Genomic DNA, 19,882 nt, shown 5'->3' on the forward strand with positions numbered 1-19,882 from the left:
ACCCAATCTATGTTCTATGCAAGTTATGCAGGTGTAAATGTGTCTGATGATCTTCCTGCAGCTGTAAGTATTCTATTGCAGGATTTCTCAAAGATTATCAAACTAAATGTTGTAATAGGGAGGAAGCAGGAAGACATATGTATGAACGCAATTACCTTCAATGGAGGATTTTCTTCTCTAAAGGACCAGCCCACAACAATTAAAAATGTGGTACTGAACTTAGCTTTCATTTCCTTTTACTATAGGATCACTTCAAATATACCCTCCCTGCAGTTACTATGAATGATGGACAGAGACACCATTCCCTTTCCCCAAAATCCTGAAATGGAATGTGCCATTGCTTTTTTCCTAGGGTCTCTACAAACAGACTTTGACCCTTTGTGCTCTCCAAAATGCAATTCTATAATATTTTTGCAACCTCTTGCAAAACATGTGAATCAAGTCAGTTGGTTAATATTGAGCACAGCCAGAGCATCTCACCAAGAATAACCATACCGTACCCCACAATATTTGAGACTGAGGCACACGTGTTTGCGAGGCAGATTGCTGCATGACCAAGAAATAATGAGTCCACTGAACTTGCTTCTCACTCATGTCTCTACTGCAATTCTCTTAAAAAATGCTAATCACTTCTAGATCTTTAAACCGCTCCTGCGGTTTAATCGGCTAATCGGCCGATTAATCAGATAATCGGCTAAGGGCACCTAAGGAGGGCCCTGTCCGTGATGAGGAAGGGTGCTGATAGGCCCCTTCCTCATGACTGACTATCAGAGGGCTCAAACGGCAGGCGCTTTGCGGCTGCCGATTGGGCCCTCCGATTGTCAGTCCAGCGGCAAGGGACCAGTTGTGAGCCGCACGCAGTGTGGCTCGCGATTGGTCCCTTGCCGCCAGACTGACGAATCAGGAGGCGCTTCCACCCCCCTCGGCTGCTCTCGATGCAGCTGCCCTGCCGCCATTCTGCCCCCCGCCTCCCAACAGCCAGCTCCCCGCTGCCCTCGCCAGGCCGCCCACCCAGCGCCCGCGCCCGTCAACCCGTGGCCCCCTGCCGCCGCCTCACACTTCCCGCCGGCTTCCTGAGCCCGGCCGTGCCCACGAGCACCCGCTGCCACCACGCCCGCCACGCTGCGAGAGGAAGCCCGCCACCGACCCGTCCTCTGCCACGTGCGACGCCCAACCTGCCCACACGCTGCTCGAACCTCGCCCGCCAGCCCCGGGGCACCTGCGCCGAGCCCGCTGCCTACCTCAGAGCCTCCCACACCTCCAGACGGCCCGCACCATCTTCCCCCGGATGGCCCTACCTCAGGTAGGCCACCACCGCTTGCACCAAGTCACCACACGCGCCCCGCCCGCCCTCCGAGCCCTCCCCGCTGCGCCGCGACAATCCCGCACCCCGCTAGCGCTTGCTGTCTGCCTCACAGCGGGCTCTATTTCTAGTCTCCTATAACTTCCTTCCTAGTGTATACCTGGCAGTCCCTTTTGATGAATGCAAAGAATTCTTTGGGTCAGAAAGATTGCATGCCACTGGTAAGTAATATCTACCTATATTTTTCTTGCATTTTTACTTTCACAAATGTCATTGGCTGTCTGTAAAGGCCTATAACAAGATTCTAATAATTACACAAGGCCTTTAATGAGAGCACCAGAGATTAGCGATAAATTTCTCTGGGCTCAGAAGAAATATTTGTCTCAGGATTTCACTAACCTTTCCTCTCCTTCCCAAATGCCTTGATTTACTGAATGCATGAAAAAAATTAGAGGTTAAGTGGAATACAAAGCAAGGAATCATGCTGCCTTTAATCCAAGACCTTTGTGATTTTTATGGACTTTCTCTGGTTATACTAGCACCACTGCTGCTGAAATGCATTTCAGTTTAAAGGGCAATAAAATACAACATCTTGTACCCAAAAATCATCCTTAGCACTAAAATATTTCTCTGTGCACTGCCGTAATTCTCTTTAAAACAATGGCTGAAAGCCAAGAAAATAAAACCTCTACGCATCGATGCTTCCTCCATAGACTCTATTCTGATATTCCGTTCAAAATAGGATGGGCTTTTGAGTAAAGGCAGGCACACATCTGGGGTTCAGAAGGACAGGCTCCTCTTCCCTTATTTCACTTAGGCTCAATACAATTAGATATTCGAGTATTTGATTTCCAAAACCCGACACATGTATTCACACTAAATTAACCCGATGCAAGCAGAAGAGGAAGGGTTCAGTAGGTTACTTTCAAGATGGCACCTTGTCTAGTCAGTCTACATATTTTAAAGGTCTCTGGAATCAACCTAATTTACTCATACAATCTAATGACTCCACTTTATTATCTCAATACCATATCCTGAGGCTCCCTTAAAACAGTGAAATCATGACATGAAGAACTGCCATTTCTAACAGATACTGGACATTATGTCCCACTATGTGGCTTACATTTGACATGAAGTCTCAGTTATTACAAGCTTTTTGATGTGTCTTCCAAATAAGAATATGTAAGCTTAAAATAGAAAAAAAAAACTGTAGAAATTTACATAAGAAAATAAGAACATAAGAAGAGTCCTGTTGGATCAGACCAATGGTCCATCTAGTAAAGCATCCTATCTCACACAGTGGCCAACCAGTTCCTCTGGAGACCTAACAACAGGACATAGAGGCCATGACCTTTCTCTGATGTTGCCTCCTGGCTCTGGAATTCAGGGATTGAGTGCCTCTGAATGTGAAGGTTCCCCTCAATCACCATGGCAGCCTGATAAATGTCTCCTCCATGAATCTGTCTACTCCCCTTTTTAAGCTGTTTATTCCTATGGCCAATAATACAGCATCTGGCAGCAAATTACACTTTTTAATCATTCTCTGTGTAAAGATGGAGCTCTTCGGTTAAGGCCTGGGCACGGAGGATCTGAGAGGCCCCTCCAAGTCAGACAGTTACTGAATTGATGGATTCTCCCCTCAGATGGGGGCTGCTGGAAAATAGGGTGAGGAGGTTGGGGCTAATTTTTTTGCTGCCAGATTTTAATTTTGTAATTGGGGATATGGACAGTTTTACCTTTTTACATGGTTTTTTTTATTGTAATCCGCTGTGAATCGGCTTCCCAAGAGCAGCGGGGAATAACTCTAACAAAATAAATAAATATTGCCTTTTCTCCATTCTGACTCTACTGCCCATCAGCTTCATTGGATGCCCTCAAGTTCTAGTATTTTGGGAAAAGGAGAAAAAATAATCTCCACTCCACTATACTTAATTTTATAATCATGTCCTCCCTTAGTCATCCGTTTTCTAAATTTAAAAATCCAAGACTCTTTAGCCTTTCCTCTTAGGGAATATGCACCAACCCCCTAATCTGTACTTTTTCCAGCTCTGCCATGCCTTTTTGGAGATATAATGACCAGAACTCTACACAGTATTCCAGGTGGGACCACACCATAGATGTATACAGGGCCAGTATAATATTGGTGCTTTTATTTTTAATCCCTTTCCTAATAATACCTAGCATATAGTTTACCCTTTTCACTCCTTAAGCACGCTGAGCTGTCACATTAATTGAGCTATCCCAAGATATTTTCCCCTCTCAGACACATTAAGTTGTGATTCTATTAGCCTATACTTGAAATTGGGATTTTTTAAAATTGTCCCAATGTGCATCATTGACTTTGAGACTTTGAACTTAATTTGCCACTCACCCAGTCTGTGGAGATCCTCTTGGAGTTCTTCACAGGCAGGCTTGGTTTTCACCATCCTGAAAACTTGGCTACTATACTACACTACTCATCCTTAGTTCCAGATCATTTATGAATAGATTAAAAAGTACAGGCCCTAATACTGATCCTTGTGGGACCCCACTGCTTACTTTCTTTCATTGTGAGAACTGTCCATTGATTCCTACTCTTTCCCTCCTGTCATTTGATCAATTTTTAATATGCAAGGGAACCTGTCCTTTTATCCCATGACTGCTATGTTTAATAACACATAATATTGTTGTCAGAATGACTAAAGGCAACTTTAGCCTTCAGGTGTAGTATGTATAGAATAGATACTGCCTTTTCTGGATTGACTATAGAGAGAATTAAAATAAATTAATTTCAAACCTCATAAGCTTTTTTGGACACTTAACGCTTTCTTCATGATATAATTCACTAAGAGTTGTGATGTGAAGGACTGTCACCAGATTCACAAACAGTCGAGGAACCTGTCAAGAGGTAAAAGTAAAATGACATGGACCAGTTTATACAGGTGGTTCTACCGTAAATATGCATGCAGGTTGAATTCTTGGGATGACTACCATAACACTGATATTCATAGAGAATGTCAAACTGCCTTCCATAGTTATTCTCTATTCTTTGTCACTGCAGATTAATTGATTGAATTTCTAGACTGCCCCTACTGGCACTACCATCTCAGGGTGGTTTTCAACATTATTAAAATCCAGTAATAGTTAAGATCATTAAAGCACTTATAAAGAGTTAAAATGATTAAAATGAGATACAAATTCCAATGTTGAGGCTTCCCAAGTATCTGGATAGGCCCATATTTTGTCACCCCCTGATACAGGGTGAAGAGCTCTTCTTAGCATCCTGCTTGAATGAATTCACATTAATGCAGAAGATTATCAAAGCCTGTGCCCTTATTGGTAATGGTAATGACCTGTGTAATTCATAGTTCTTGTTAAGAATTTTTATAGGAAGGGCAAATTTCCAGTTGTTTAATACCGTAATATATGCTACAAGGAATAGGACATGCACTTGGATAAGTGATATGGGGTGCCATGTATAAGAAAAATAATGCCCAACCTTGATGTGAAAGAAGAGAAACTCTTCACAATGTGCTGGTGCTTACATATCTATCACTCAGCCTATAATATGTGATTGCTTCAGTAATTCCCCAGAACAAGCTAAACTGGTGACCTGTCAAGGTATGAGGTATCAACCAGCCATATTTGTTGGCCTCCTGGAGATGTATGCATGATAAAATGCTCATACTTGTTGCTTGTTCAGGTATGATTATTTATTACATTTCTACACTGCCCTCCCCAGAATGGCTCAGTTGTGGCAAGAATGTAGCAGGCAACAGTACATTTATAGTGTACTTAAGGACATTCAGCTTTGTTAGTCAAAAGTTGGGCAAGTATTCACTTGAGCAAATTAGTGAAATGTCATTTCATTCCTGTTCCCTATCCCAATACATCTGTACTCATGTAGCAACATTTTTTTCTTACCTCTTTATGGAGTATGTCCAAAGCTGTCTGTATATTACTTACAAAATTTTCAGGGGAAAACTGTTCCTGTGCAAAGAAAAGTGTAAGCATAAGTTTCATACATAGATTATTCTGAAGGCCCAGTTGCTGCCTAATCACTGTCCATCCATATTTGGGTAGGGAAAGCTTTCTATGCTGACTTGATATGTTAACCTGTGCAAACAGGGTATTGTTAAGAGGTTCTGGTTGCTGATCGCAAAGATTGCAATAACACAAAGCAGATGTGGCAGACTTTTAGATTTGTGGAACCAAGGCAGACTTGGCATAATAAATGTCCACTAGTTACAAATTTACAAACAGTTATCTAGGTATTTGACTTTATCAACAAAACATTATCTTTAAAGTGAAGTAGCTGCAATAGAGAACTCAAAGAGAGTTATAATCAGAGATTATTTTATGCAGTATCATTTTCAGGTTCAATGACCTCTGGGTGCTGCATAGATATGGAAATATTAACACATTCTGCTTTTCATTGAAACCCATCTGACAATGACCGCTTTGCCCCACATCTACCTCTCTATGAAATATATGCAGGGTCCCAAAGCAACACATGTATTCTCAAACCAGCGTCTTCACTGGACAAGCTCTATCCAATGCCATTTCCAGTTCACATCCTGAAGACATTTTAAAAGTCACCTTCTGTGTAATTCTTTGCAGTTTTATCCAGGGAGATAATAAGAACAGGAAATAACTTTTTCCATAAATACAGATCTTCCAGGATACTTTGTTAGAATCTCTGATCCAGCATCAAGGTGGTTCTCTTTAATTTCTCAGCAGGGCAGGTTTGAGCATTACTCCATGAGACTGAGACTAAATGGAGCCATTCCAGAATTTGGAAGAATAATGGGAAGGTTAGGTCCTATACACATGATCCCAAACTGAGCCTAGCAGGGGAGGATATGCACAATTCCCTTTTGAAAAGACCTTTGGATGACAATTCAGATGCAAAAGTAATATTTTAGGGTTGGGGAAGGAGAGAGGGAGATAACCATTTTAAACTATTAGATAAGGAGACGCTGTGAAATCCCTGGAAACTTACAAGAGAGGTACAAGATGCACACAAGTCATTTCCTCCTATGAAAACTGTTACAAGCTTCCAGTCTTCCTGGAAATTTATTTTCTGTATCCACAAAAACAAGAAGAGAAATAATAAAGAGCAAGAACAAAAAAATTCTTGAACCAACAGTCTAGAAAGGATTAATTAAGTTGCTCTCTCAGGGTTACAACTTGCTTGTACTTTGGGATTAGTCCAGGAGCAAGGGCAGCAATACCAAATGAGGTGTTTATGTGCAACACAAAAGTATAAAAGTTACAAACTAATGATTTGGTTCTAGTTATGCTTCCCAAATAGTATCTGGGTGTCTGTCTTTGTATAGGCTTTCTGTTACACTATAAACCATCTGGTCACACCTTAAGAAGAATGTCAGATACATAGAACTGTCATTTAAGAAAACCTCCACTGCAGGCTTACAACTCAGAAATAAGGGATAACTTTTGTTTGTATATACAGTATTTGCTGGCGTATAAGACTACTTTTCCCCCCTGAAAAACATGCCTCCAAGTGGGGGGGTCGTCTTATATGCCAGGTGCACTTCAGTTGGGATAGACATAGCTGCCCATAGTGGCCCATAGTACTGTATTTTGAGTGGAAATGTTGGGGGGGGGGGGTCGTCTTATACGCCCAGTCGTCTTATACGCCGGCAAATACGGTAATATTAGGTCCAATCAGTGATGCTTCCATTTAAATAATCCTGAGTAAGGGCTCCCTCTGAGTCACTTTGGAATTTTTAACAGTCAAGATGCATCTACTAAGGCAGACGGGCCACTGGCTTATTATGCAGCCACATCTTATATTGCTGAGACATGAGAAACAAACCAGAAGGCAGTCAGCCAGATTTCTCTGCAGTATTCTTAAGTGACACTGACATTTTAAGTCACGGGCATTAAGATGTATACTGATTGAATGCAACCTCAGAAGTGGCCCTTATTATTTGGTAGATTCAAGATAGGTCAGGGTTTTCTGTGTATACTAACCTTTCCCATTTGAGCTTGTAGATATGTGAATGATTTGCAGGGACATGCTCTGTAGCTGCTACGCTGGAACTTCATACCATACTGTTATCATAGTTACTTATCACAGATGGCATGTCCATGCAACTGGTTTAGCAGTTACTTCCTTTAGCTATGGAACTGTAGTTCTATGAAGGCATGGAGGGATTCCTAATGCTCAGTTTCCTGAGAATAAACTAATTCCAAGGATTCCCATAACAACTAAAGTGGAGGAGACCAAATGCAAATTTGTAAAGTATACTTTGTAGCTATACTCTGTGGCCCTTCTGTACAGAAGCACAGCCTGCACCAAGACATTTGACATAGGCAATCCAAAGCAGAACCTACCCCCTTTTAAAGCCACTGAAGAATATAATTCCAGTTAGGCTTGCATTTTATTTGGTTTTCTATCAGTGATCTGTAAGACCTCTTTTACCGATGTGTATTGCTCAGCCACCAGAAGTTGCTCTAAGCAGGACAACTCAAGATTCCCCTTGGGATCTCAGGTTCTATACTGGATCATAACTTCAGATGCAGATTATTTCCTGACAATAAACAAATCTATATTTTGCAGACTATATCAATGACTCTTTAAAAACATTGACGTGCTATCTCATTGTTGGGGCTGAGTAACTTGAGCAACAAAATCAAGAACCACATTCTTAGTTGGTTTTTAAAGTCCTAAAGCAGTATTTTCTGGCTGATAGCTTTTCTTTCTCTTGAGGGGGCAAAAGCTCTTAGCTCAGCAAAACAACCAATGTTTTTACACTCCATAAAGTATTAATAAAATGCTTGTTTGAGATTAACTCTTAATTCAGGGAAGGACAATTAGCTGCATACCTTATCAGCTGCTGCCTACAACTGCAAAGACTAGAAGCAGCTTTCTTTTTTTTTTAGGAGAACAAATGGTAATAGAGGGGAAGAAGAATCCAAGCAAGCACTTTAAGCTTTCGGAACAGGGAGGAGGAAAGTGGAGTCACTGTAGGAAACCAAAGGCCACTCCAATCAGTCACATGTTAATACTTTCTTCCTTTTGGGGGGAAGTTCAGGCTTCTGAGAGCACTTTTAGGTACTCTCTAATCTCTAAAGCTGATATTTTAATTTGTTGATGAGTCTTAGTATAGTTGCTAAACATCATCATATAGTAAAACAACGTTGCGCTTGCCTGTAACTATTTTCCATCGAGTATCTTCTGTGCCGGCACATATGGGGACTGTGCACGAGCAGGCCTGCCATCAGATAGCTCTTTACATTAAAAAACCTCCAGGGTATGCTGTGCACTAGAATCAGAAGCTTGTTCCCACTCAGAGACCACTTGCTCATACACAGCAGTGCTTCTTTACCCTCATTGCCTCTAGCGCCACCAAAGCCAGAGCATACATCAGGGCAGGAAGGAGGCCCTTTGCTCTGGATCAGACTCGTGCAGAGTCTGGCCATGTATCCCTATGAGAGGGAGAAACAAGTGGAGATCTCAAACACAGAGATGGGGCCCTGAGCTTCCCCTGCAAGGTTGTCATTGGCTCAGAAGTGCAGATGGGAGCATTTTGCTGAGGAGTCGATTTACGTATGTCCGTTGGCAAGTGTGTGTTTGTGTAAGGGGTGGGGCGGGGGGAGCAGGAGAACAAGCAAAGTGAAAGCAGTGTCTCCCTCCCCCCCTCCCCCCCCCCGGCTTCAATCCTCAAGGCTTTTGACTTTGTACTCTTCCTAATTAATTCTCCATAGCTAGCAGTTACTGCTACAGCAGAACCCAAGAGAAACTAATTGGACAATCATTGGAGGGAGGGGAAGAGGAGTATAGGAAGCAACACAGCAAAACAAACAAACAGACAAAAACGAACCCACAAGCCTCTTCGAAATGTTCACTCTAGTTCTCTTCCTCTAGCAGCAGGAAGCCAAAGGAAGACAGAGCTCACTATCCCCACCACCATGACTGATTTTCCTCTGCTGCCTGAAATTGTCTACCTTTGTCTGAAAATCAGCTGCTTTCCAGGCTGAGGCCTCCCAATTGCTATAGAGCCGATCCCTCAGCTGCCTGAGGTAAACCTCTGGGTTTCCAAAACCTCTGAGACTCAATGGCAGCCAGGGCTGCTAGCTACAGGGCAGACACCCCTCCTTCCAGTGTTGGGGCTGGTTCAGCATGGGGCCAAGAGGCTGAATCTTGTACAGTCAAAGCCATGCCTGCCAGGAATTCCTTTCTCCAGAGAGCCTAGCTCTCCACTCCTGCTGCCCTGGGTATACTCTTTTGCCATTGAGGCTGCCATTTTTGAAACACAGGCAGTGCTGATGGAGTTCCGGTATGTTTCTGGAATGGACCGAAAGGGCAAGAAACAGCATGACTCTCCCACAGGTGAACCTCCACGTTCTAAAGATTGCAATCTATCAGGATACTGCCTCCCGACTCGTGCACAGATTCAGCAACAGAGACTCACAGTATCTCCCTTCATCAAGTCAACCAGTCTTCTAGCCTGAGATGAGAGACCCCTAAAAAAGAAGGAAAATAGGTTAGAATTTCAGGATACATATAGCAATGACTGAATTTTGTTTTAAAGTCATGCACATATGTGTCCCCATATGGAACTGGTTTCCCTATTATGTGGGAGAAAGAGGACTATCTGACAGCCAGCTTGGTGTAGTGGTTAAGAGCAGAGGCCTCTCATCTGGAGAACTGGATTTGATTCCCCACTCATTCTTTACATGCAGCCAACTGGGCAACCTTGAGCCCATATAAGTTCTCTCAGAGCCCTCTCAGTCTGTCCTACCTCATAGGGTATCTGTTGTTGGGAGAGGAAGGGAAGGCATAAGCAGCTTTGAGACTCCTTTGGGTAATACAAAGCAGGATTTATATTAACAGTTAATTACAAATAATTGTGCTCAGCTCATCAGTACACCCCTTAAACTGATTGATCCATTAGATTAATTAATTTAAACCTTTTTTGATCGATAAATATTGCATTGCTGCTCTGAGATTCCTCCATCTAGCTGTATAACTCAGGGATGTCACTGTTTAGGATCTACAGATCTGGGCCATTGAAAGCTAGTAAAAAATAACTTATACAGATCTCAAACTTTGTCCTTTCCTCGCAATGGGTTTAGCATGCAGTAGGTTATGACAACTGGGTGATATCTAAATTGTTGGTCTGCTATATTTGAGAAAGTATAATGAGACAGGACAAGTGTAGTTCTACACTGTGATATAGATAACTGTTCCTTTTGTAATCGTTTGCCTTTAACGGTTCATGGAGCATGCTACATTTCATATTTCAAGTAAAAGTAACTCTTATCTCTTATTGTTATTTTGAATTTCCTTGCAACTGCCAGAAGTGACTGTTATGTGGGAAAATGTACAGCACATTGTCTGTAGGACGCTGAGTCCAATTTTGCTATACATTGAAGAAATGGAATGGAGAATTCAGCCTTAGCCTGACTGCAGCCCCCTCCCCCCAAGCCCCCCCCCCCCACAACACAACATTCCATTCCAAAAGGTTGCAATGAAGCAGGTTATGGAAAGGGGATACCCACCATCCACAGCACAGCTTGTTCAAGAAGAACGGTTTTACTACTTAATAATATACCTTTAGGGAAAAGAAGCCCTTGATGTGTAAATGTTATTTTGCGCCAATGAACAGATAACTGCAAGGACTCTGCCAACTGAGAAAATTGTTTTCAAAAACCAGCAATGATGATGATAACTGCCAGCATGATCAGCCCTGCACTCTGCTATTTTGAGTTATAACCCCAGTAAAAATTACTGTTATTATGTGGTCCATCATCATGCAGGGTACAAACAATGACTGACACACAAGAGATCACTCTTTTTTCTAAAAGGTAAAAAAGTGCCTTATTTCCTGTGGCTGAAGAGCTAGGTACCATATTTTTAAAACACAACTAAACATATCAGGAAAGCTATAGGACATTATAAATACTTGAGATGGACCAGCCATATCATGGGTGATTGGATTTTTCCACCCCACTATGAGATAGATTGATTCCAGAGGGAAGCTCTATGAAAGCAGGAATAGCTAAAAAGCCTTTTCCTGCCATATCTCCCTCAAACATGTGCAGCATTCAACATTACACTTCTTCAGTACTCCATGGAAATGCCCTTGGCCAGTGCAAACTGTGCTGAGGCTTTTGTGCAAGGGTACTAGGCAACCATTTTGGCCTTAGTGTCAAAAACTGCAATGCCTATTTGTCAAGATATTGGTATGCCACAGACAGGAGGCAGTGAAGGCTGGAAACAAGGGTTGCACTTGGTCGGACCTCCTGGGAGCCAGTCAATTCCTGGGGGCCCTGCCAGTGCCTTATGGGCTTGTCTTGGAGCCACCTGGTGGTTGCACAGGTGCCAAAGGCAGTTGGGAGCATAAACCATGCCTGTTGACTTCCACCAGCTACCTGCGTCTAAGGGACCCCCCTTGATTACTTGGGTGAAGAACCTGGCCATTCTGAAGAGCAAAACTGTTCAACACACAGGCTGAGGGTTGCTACTTTTGGAACTTGTTAAATTTGGGAACTGGTATCATTTGGCCCTAAAAAGCTGCCATGGAGGGCAGGGGCAAACCAATCAGAATACAGGCCGACCCTGGAGAAAGGGAAATTCCTCATGCACTTTCACCAACTGAAAATTGTTCCCCAGGGCTCCTCCTACCCGAAGGAGGCTCAAAGTGGCTTACAGGAATTTAATGTAAGCAGCTTTTGGTTCCCCATTGTGGAAGAAGATGGGATCTAACTGAAATAATTAGTCCTAAATAGTCAAAAAATTCCAATCAAGGATCAAGCCAACAGAAGAAGAGTTGGTTCTTATATGCCACTTTTCTCTAGCCGAAGGAGGCTCAAAATGGCTTACAATCGCCTTCCCTTTCCTCTCCCCACAACAGACACCCTGTGAGGGAGGTGAGGCTGAGAGAGCCCTGATATCACTGCTCGGTCAGAGCAGTTTTATGAGTGCTGTGGCGAGCCCAAGGTCACCCAGCTGGCTGCTTGTGGGGAAGTTCAGAATCGAACCTGGCATGCCAGATTAGAAGTCTGCAGTCCTAACCGCTACATCCAACTGCCTCTCAAATGTGGAAACCTTATGGGGCAGTCTTAAACTCCCCTTTCCCATGCCCACAGCTTCAATCCATATCAGATGTCCTCATGGCTGATTTTTAAGAAACATTGTATACCATCAGTTTCTAAATGCAGAATTCCAGCACAAAGTTTGTAAAGTTTGGCCTTGCAGTCATTCTGTGTGGAGTGCTCTGGGACTGTAAAACTCCCTGGAGCCTTAAAATCCACCCTCTGGTGGCTTCTGCAGAGCTGTTTATGTGTGAGATTCACCCTTGTTGAAGGCTGCTGCCACGTGGCACAGATTTGCTGCATTGTTCCTACTGCGTCTATGGATGCAGAGGTATTCTTCCACATGGGAGTATTTGTTGTGCTTTCCTGCCATCAGCTGCTCGCAGATAATATTTTCCCTGCTGCGCCTTGAGGGCTTTAAAAAGAATGTTAATGCTTTAGTGGACATCCCTCCTCCCCCCCAAAAAAGGCCCTCAAAAAAGCATTCTGGTGCTACTACAGTGATGGTGATGGTGGTGGTGGTGGTGGTGGTGGGGAAACAGTGGCTCCAGTGAGGAAGAAAAGAGCATATTGGTGTTTGGGAAAACCTGGAAAGATGATGGAATCATGCTGATGCTCCCCAGTTTGAAAGCAAAGGCAGATTAAAAGTTCAATGGGGAAGCAAGTTGGAAGCAAAATGTTTAATGGACTCTGCTCTAATCTGCCCCTTCTGCAAATGAGCTTCTCAGTGACATCTCCTCACGTCACATACACAGAAGTAGCAACAAAGTGAAACACAGGAAGCTAGAATTTTGACAGTCTCTCTTGCTCACTTTGCTGTTTACCCAGTGTGGAAACGAGGCAGCGTGTGGGTGCAAAGGAAGGCCTCCAGTCATTGTTCCGGTCAGATTGTGATTTTCAGATAAAGCAACAGTATGCCTTCCTAATTAATATTCTGTAGTGTCTCTAGGAGAGCCTCTTGTGGTGCAGAGTGGTAAGCTCTGAAAGCTCTGGCCATGAGGCTGGGAGTTCAATCCCAGCAGCCGGCTCAAGGTTGACTCAGCCTTCCATCCTTCCGAGGTCGATAAAATGAGTACCCAGCTTGCTGGGGGGTAAACGGTCATGACTGGGGAAGGCACTGGCAAACCACCCCGTATTGAGTCTGCCATGAAAACGCTGGAGGGCGTCACCCCAAGGGTCAGACATGACTCGGTGCTTGCACAGGGGATACCTTTACCTTTACCTTTACCTTTAGTGTCTCTAGGATAGAAGGTCTCATGTATTCGCAGCAGCCCATTTTGATATGGATAGCCCTGCTTACAATCAGACCCTTACAAATTCAGCCCTTACTCAGAAACTGCTCCTGCCACAGCCTGGTTCAGGCTGGCATTAGGTTTCTGATGTGTCCCTCTGCCAGTGGAAAAGCCTGTGAGAGAAGGATTGAACTCACGAAGTATATCTGTAGAGGAAGAGAGATGTCATAAAATGTAGATTTACAACCACTAGATACAAAGCAGAATACTGAAACACTGCAACAAGTTAAACAGCATGGATGAAAAATTCTGTAGCACAATAAGTACTACAATGCCATTGTATACATCTATACCATATTTATTTAGAATACTGTGCTTGGTCCTGTTTGCACCCATTCAAATAGAATACTGTACAGCTGGAAATGGTAACCAAAGGGATTATAAAATAAATAAGTCTATAAAATAAATTTCAAATGTTGTGTCTCCTTAGTAATTTGTCTATGTAAATGTTCATCAGATTGAATTTTAAAAGAATCTTTCCAGTTCAGCATAAATACTGATACTCCGGATGGCCCATTAATCTCATGGAGAGTACTTGAAGATAAACATAAAGACTGTACTTCCTCATATAATATAATTAGATAGTTCTTTAGAAGAATGACCAAAGTTTTATTTCATTTTCATCTGCTTTATTTCATGGCCTGGATTGCTTTAACTGACTGTTTTTAGACAGATAGGTTTTACTGACTTGGGATTGTTTCATTGAGATATTTTTATTGGTACCGTTGTTTTTACAGTGTGCTTTGTTTTGTCTAATTGCTGTGAACCATCTTGAGAGGCTGCCTGCACATTTTCTAAATAAAATAAAAGCAAATTGATGGAGGGGTGAGGTCCATTTCTGTTACTAGCAACACAGAATCTCATGCTGAGAGGCAGAACAGCTCTGATGACCGGAGCCAGAATCAGCAATGGGCAGGGATACCAGTTCCTGAGTGCGACTTGGGGATCCCTTGGCATTACGGCTCATCTCCAGACTAAAGAGATCAATTCCCCTGGAGAAAATGGCTGCTTTGGTGGGTAGACCTCACTCCACTGAAGTCCTTCCCCACCCCAAATCTTGCCTCCTCCCAGCTCCACTCCCAAAGTCTCCAAGTATTTCCCAGCCCAGAGCTGGCAACCCCAATAATGAGTGAAGGTTATCATCATGACATTGAGTTTCCGGAAGCATTTGTGTATTCCCTGCTGCACACAGAGGAGCAACATCTCTGGAAATAAAAATCAGACATTTTGAGGGCAGTTAGCCATCAACTCCAACAGCCAAACTAATGCTTGAGCCCCACCGTCTAGTGGTAGTTTGGGTGTTCATTGGCTGCTCAGCTCAGCCCTTCAGCAGCTTGTTTTCTGCCCATAAACATTAATCATGAACCCAGGACTGGCCAGACATTTGCTTAATTCATTCAAAAATCACAGAGCTGAATAATAATTTTTCAAAATGCAGTCAGAATACTGAACTAAGACCCTGAGAAATTACAAAACGTGCTGTTAAGTCATGCACAGCAAATTACAGAGTTGGCTGCTAGATAGTCCCCCCCCCCGCACTCGCCAGCTGCCTGTTTTCTAGTCCTGACACTGAGTGCAAAGTGATCCGGCTTGCCAACCTGCTAAACTTCTCCACAAGTCTGCTCAAAATTATGAAAGAGCTTCAAATATCCAAGCCTTCGGAAACACACACTTACTCGCTAATGTTGTGACTGTCTTTACATTTTCATCTCCGCCAACACTGTAGAATGGGAAGGAAGGGAGAAAAACAGAGCAAAACGTTCAGATCATTTTCTTGGACGAAGCAATTGAGTGCCCCCTAGTGATGTCTTCTGTCTGTAACAATTCTGGTTATGGCTATTGTTAACAAATTGGTAGAGGCTGATGGTGCTCATACGTAGTATGTTGTTGTCTTGGTCCAAGGCAGAACAAATATGAAAGAACCATGACCGCTAGAGAGCAAGCTTGGTCTAGTGGTTAGGAGTGCGGACCTAGTCTGGCGAGCAGGGTTTGATTCCACGCTCCTCCACATGCAACCAGCTTGGTGACCTTGGGCTCACCACAGCACTGATAAAGTTGTTCTGACTGAGCAATATTATCAGGGCTCTCTCAGCCTCACCCACCTCACAGGGTGTCTGTTGTGGGGAGAGGAAAGGGAAGGCGACTGTAAGCCACTCTGAGATTCCATCGGGTAGAGAAAAGTGGTATATAAGAACCGACTCTTCTTCTTCTTCTAGATTACAGAGATCAGTTCCCCTGGAGAAAATGGCTGCCTTGGAGGGTGGACTCTGACATTTGTTCTTCTCCCCAAACCCAGTCCTTCTCTAGGCTCCTCTCTCAAATATCCATGATTTCCCCAATTCTGAATTAGCAACCCTATGCCAAGCAGACAGTACTAAACTGGACAGATCAATGGGCCAGCTCTGTATAAGGCAACTTCACTGGAGGAAGGGAAGGTTATTGTAAGCCACTTTGAGACTCCTTCAGGTAATGAAAAGTAGGATATAAAAACAACTCTTCTTCTTTGTCTTCTAAAGAATATGGCAGCATCTCCAAGTATCCAGGAATTTCCCAACCTATAGTTGGCAGCCATAGAGCCATCACAAAACACAAGGGGCCACTCCATCTTAAGTACTCCGCTTTACAGGCCCTGCGGAACCTGGGTAGTTCCGTCAGGGCCCTTAGCTCTTCCGGGAGCTCATGTCCAGGTTTTTCTAGATGTGACATCACTCCTTCGCCTACAGCCTGTCTATGTCTTTGCCCCTGTCTCCTGATGACTGCTTTGTTTGGCAGCAATAGTCTGTGTGCTTCTCTACCTGTTCCCATGCCCTCTATCACCCTTCTTGGCAACTGGCAGGAGACTTATTGGGAGACTACTTAATGACTGGCAACATGCAGACCTCACTCTGTGTGCCCACAAGTGATGCCAGCATGTCGCTGGGGACACTCAAGCATTCAGCATAACATTTATGGGGTTACCACCATGATTTTATGGAATACTACAGCCTCTTGTGTCACTTCCAGTTTTACCCATGTTACCTGCAAGTAACATAGGTAAAACGCTACACAGCATGTACTATTCTCAAGAATCCTCACTGGTTTTAATGGATATTGTTAATAAACAGGTGACAGATTGTATGCTGCATTGCTTACTGTAGGTCCATGAGATATGATTGCATTTTTGTTTAAATTCTGAAATTTGCCTTGAGCCTTGGTTTTGGTTTATTTTGGTTTATAGCACTCACCTCCATGAAAGGCCTCGATACTGTACTAGGACATCAGCAATATTGAGTGGTGAAGATCCTGCTCCATTCGCCGCCTGACATTAGAGAGGAGAAATAGGATTCGTGGTCACCCTTGCAGAGTAACATGCCACGAATAAGTACTTTGACACAAGCCCCTCAAAATGCTCCAACTTCCTATTTCCAAGTGTCTCTGGAGCATTTTACTTTTGCCTGAAATGCTGCAAAGACACTGGAATTGTGTGTGTGTGTGTGGGGGGGTGTATGAAGTGCCATCAAGTTGCAGCCCATTTACGGGGACCCTATAGGGCAGGGATGGCCAAACTATGCCTCTCCAGCTGTCCATGGACCATAATTGCTGGTAGGGACTCCTGGGATTTAAATGGGGTTTAATTGGGGCTTATTTTTAATAACTATTTGTTGTTGGATCTGTATTATAAAATTGTAAACCACTGCGAGCCAGTTTTCTGTGAGCGGTGGTTATATAAATCCAAACATAAATAAACAAACAAATAAAATGACAGCAGCTACTGTTTGTGCTTTGTATAGCTGGCACACATTGCAGACACATGCCCCATTACACATCATAAGAATATTTTTAAATGCTATGAAGATGTTTCCTACGCTGCACATAGGAAGTGTTGCATCTAAACTGGCCACAGTTCAGTGCTTCGCCCCACATCCAAGTAGCCCCTGTATAGCATGTCACCGAATTCGTTTAAAAGGAGCCTGAAAAGGTTCTTTATCATGCATTCCTCTGTTTGAGGCCCAGGAACGTATCTGAGATGAGTTTGAGTGAGAGGTAGCTGCAAGAGGCAGTAGTATCCCTAGCTCAAAGGAGTGGCTTGGTCTATAGCAAATAAAAGCATGGAGAATTCAGTTAGCCACGAACAATTTTGCTCTCTTCCTTCTAAAGTTAAAATTCAAAGACGCCTTTTTACCATCCAGTTTAACATGCAGAGATCTATACTTACAGTTAATGAGTCCCCGAGGGCACCTATCACTTTAATGTCTGCCGGTCTCAACTTATGAACTATAAAAAAGAAATAGAAAGATGAAACGTTTTCCCCCAAAAGAAGATCTTCTGCATTACAGATCCATTTCTTTAGGAGGAATATTATTTAATATTCATGTTTCATCACATTACCTTAACTTTTTTAGCCTCCAGTGCAAGTACATGCTGTGGACCAAAATATCTTATTCTCCTACAACTTTCCCCCCCCAAGAAATCAGGGTCAGATTGTTGCTAACACATTTCTACTAAGAATATTTCCCTTTTAAGAAAATGAGTAACTGACAGCCTTTTAACACAATGAGAACTTTAGCAGTGAATCAGAAAGTCCCATAAAAATTGGCCCCACTAGGCCTTGCAACAACTCAAACCAACTACATTTTGTAAAACTGGGACTAGCACAAGTCATCTGCATCACCTTCCTGTTTTTATACAAATGCCAAAACAGAATGAGGAAAATAGAATGAGAAGTTTTGTATGCAGAATCAGGTTTGAAAACGTCTCTGAAACCATTTTAGAGGGGCATCCATCCCATATAGGTTGCATGATATGAGCTAAGGTCCTGACTGTCTGCTGTGGACTGGGCCACTGTGCTTGGAACCTCAACTGAGTAAACTTTGGTGGGACATTATTCCATAGACCTCAGCATGTGATCGGTAACTTGGGGATAACAATAGTGGCCTATATCTCATGGCTGTTGAATGATGGTAAAGGTAAAGGTATCCCCTGTGCAAGCACTGAGTCATGTCTGACCCTTGGGGTGACGCCCTCTAGTGTTTTCATGGCAGACTCAGTACAGGGTGGTTTGCCAGTGCCTTCCCCAGTCATTACCGTTTTACCCCCCAGCAAGCTGGGTACACATTTTACCGACCTCGGAAGGGTGGAAGGCTGAATCAACCTTGAGCTGGCTGCTGGGATTGAACTCCCAGCCTCATGGGCAGAGCTTTCAGACTGCATGCTTGCTGCCTTACCACTCTGCGCCACAAGAGGCTCTTTAGAATGATGGTACATGAGATATAATTTAAGATAAGTGCTTTGACTGCCATTTCCATTGCACAAGAACAAGTTTCTGGAAGTTACAGGTGTTTGTGCTTTGAAACTAAAATGGACAACTTTTCAAGAGATTAACTTTATGCATGGCTGGTATTTTATAAAATCTGATTTATTTGAATTGGGACTGAGGTGGACAGAGCTCTGGTATCAGGCAAACAATTCAAACTAACTGTAGTCCAAATAAATCTGTACTGTGTTAAGATAACATTTATTTAATTTATATCCCATTTTCTTCCACAATGGGGAACCAAAAGCTGCTTACATTAAATTCATCTCATCCATTTTTAGCTCACACCAACCTGTGAGGTAGGTTAGACCAAGAGCATGTGACTCACTCAAAGTCATGCAATGATCTTCCACAACAGAGTAGGGATTCAGACCTAGACCTCCAAGGTCCTTCTGTAAAATCCTAACCACTACACTACACGGGCTTTCTTGTAAGGCTGCTGTAGAACAGTAGTAGCAGGCAGGTCAGCCTGGGTGCATCATGCAAGAAGCTACCTTGTGATGGCTGCTGAGATGGCCGCAAAGACAAAAACAACCCTGGAAAGTGCCCTGCCTCCCCTTGCCTTTTACTGTCAGAAAGCAAGGCTTGAAGGCTAGCTATACTGTTATAGCTGCCTAACAATAGCTATTAAAGGAATTCATTTCTTAAAGCTACAGACACTGCTTCTGTCCTTTTAAAGGGTTTTAACCTCCTCTCCCCAGTGTAATTTTATTTTAGATTTCAGTTTTTGAGGGACATGTCTCAGGTTTGCACAGATCTTTCATCTGTGAATGGCCACTATTTCTGAATTTAAGCATCCACAGATTTGGCCATGTTGAGAACTAGATATATTAATCTTGGATGGCAAACTCATAATAATTCAATTGAAGGAAGAAAGCAATGCTATATTCCAGTGGTACTGGAATCACCATTCTACGCTTTTCTGATGACTGAAATACCATTTCAGAG

The 19,882-nt window shown here is 43.1% G+C and overlaps 1 protein-coding gene across 1 annotated transcript in view; it reads right to left on the reverse strand.

Annotated features, from left to right (window-relative positions):
• Positions 1-19,882, reverse strand: part of PLB1 (phospholipase B1) — a 175,495-nt gene that overhangs the window by 122,108 nt on the left and 33,505 nt on the right. The window contains exons 18-25 of the mRNA XM_077341488.1: positions 17,837-17,895; positions 16,866-16,939; positions 15,318-15,361; positions 13,679-13,787; positions 9,724-9,775; positions 6,285-6,365; positions 5,207-5,272; positions 4,080-4,180 (exon numbers count right to left, since the gene is read on the reverse strand). Of these exons, the coding sequence (XP_077197603.1) occupies positions 4,080-4,180; positions 5,207-5,272; positions 6,285-6,365; positions 9,724-9,775; positions 13,679-13,787; positions 15,318-15,361; positions 16,866-16,939; positions 17,837-17,895 (586 nt within the window). The remainder of the gene's footprint in view (positions 1-4,079; positions 4,181-5,206; positions 5,273-6,284; positions 6,366-9,723; positions 9,776-13,678; positions 13,788-15,317; positions 15,362-16,865; positions 16,940-17,836; positions 17,896-19,882) is intronic.

This window comes from Paroedura picta, chromosome 1 (assembly GCF_049243985.1).
Source record: "Paroedura picta isolate Pp20150507F chromosome 1, Ppicta_v3.0, whole genome shotgun sequence".
Classification (NCBI taxonomy): Eukaryota; Metazoa; Chordata; class Lepidosauria; order Squamata; family Gekkonidae; genus Paroedura; species Paroedura picta.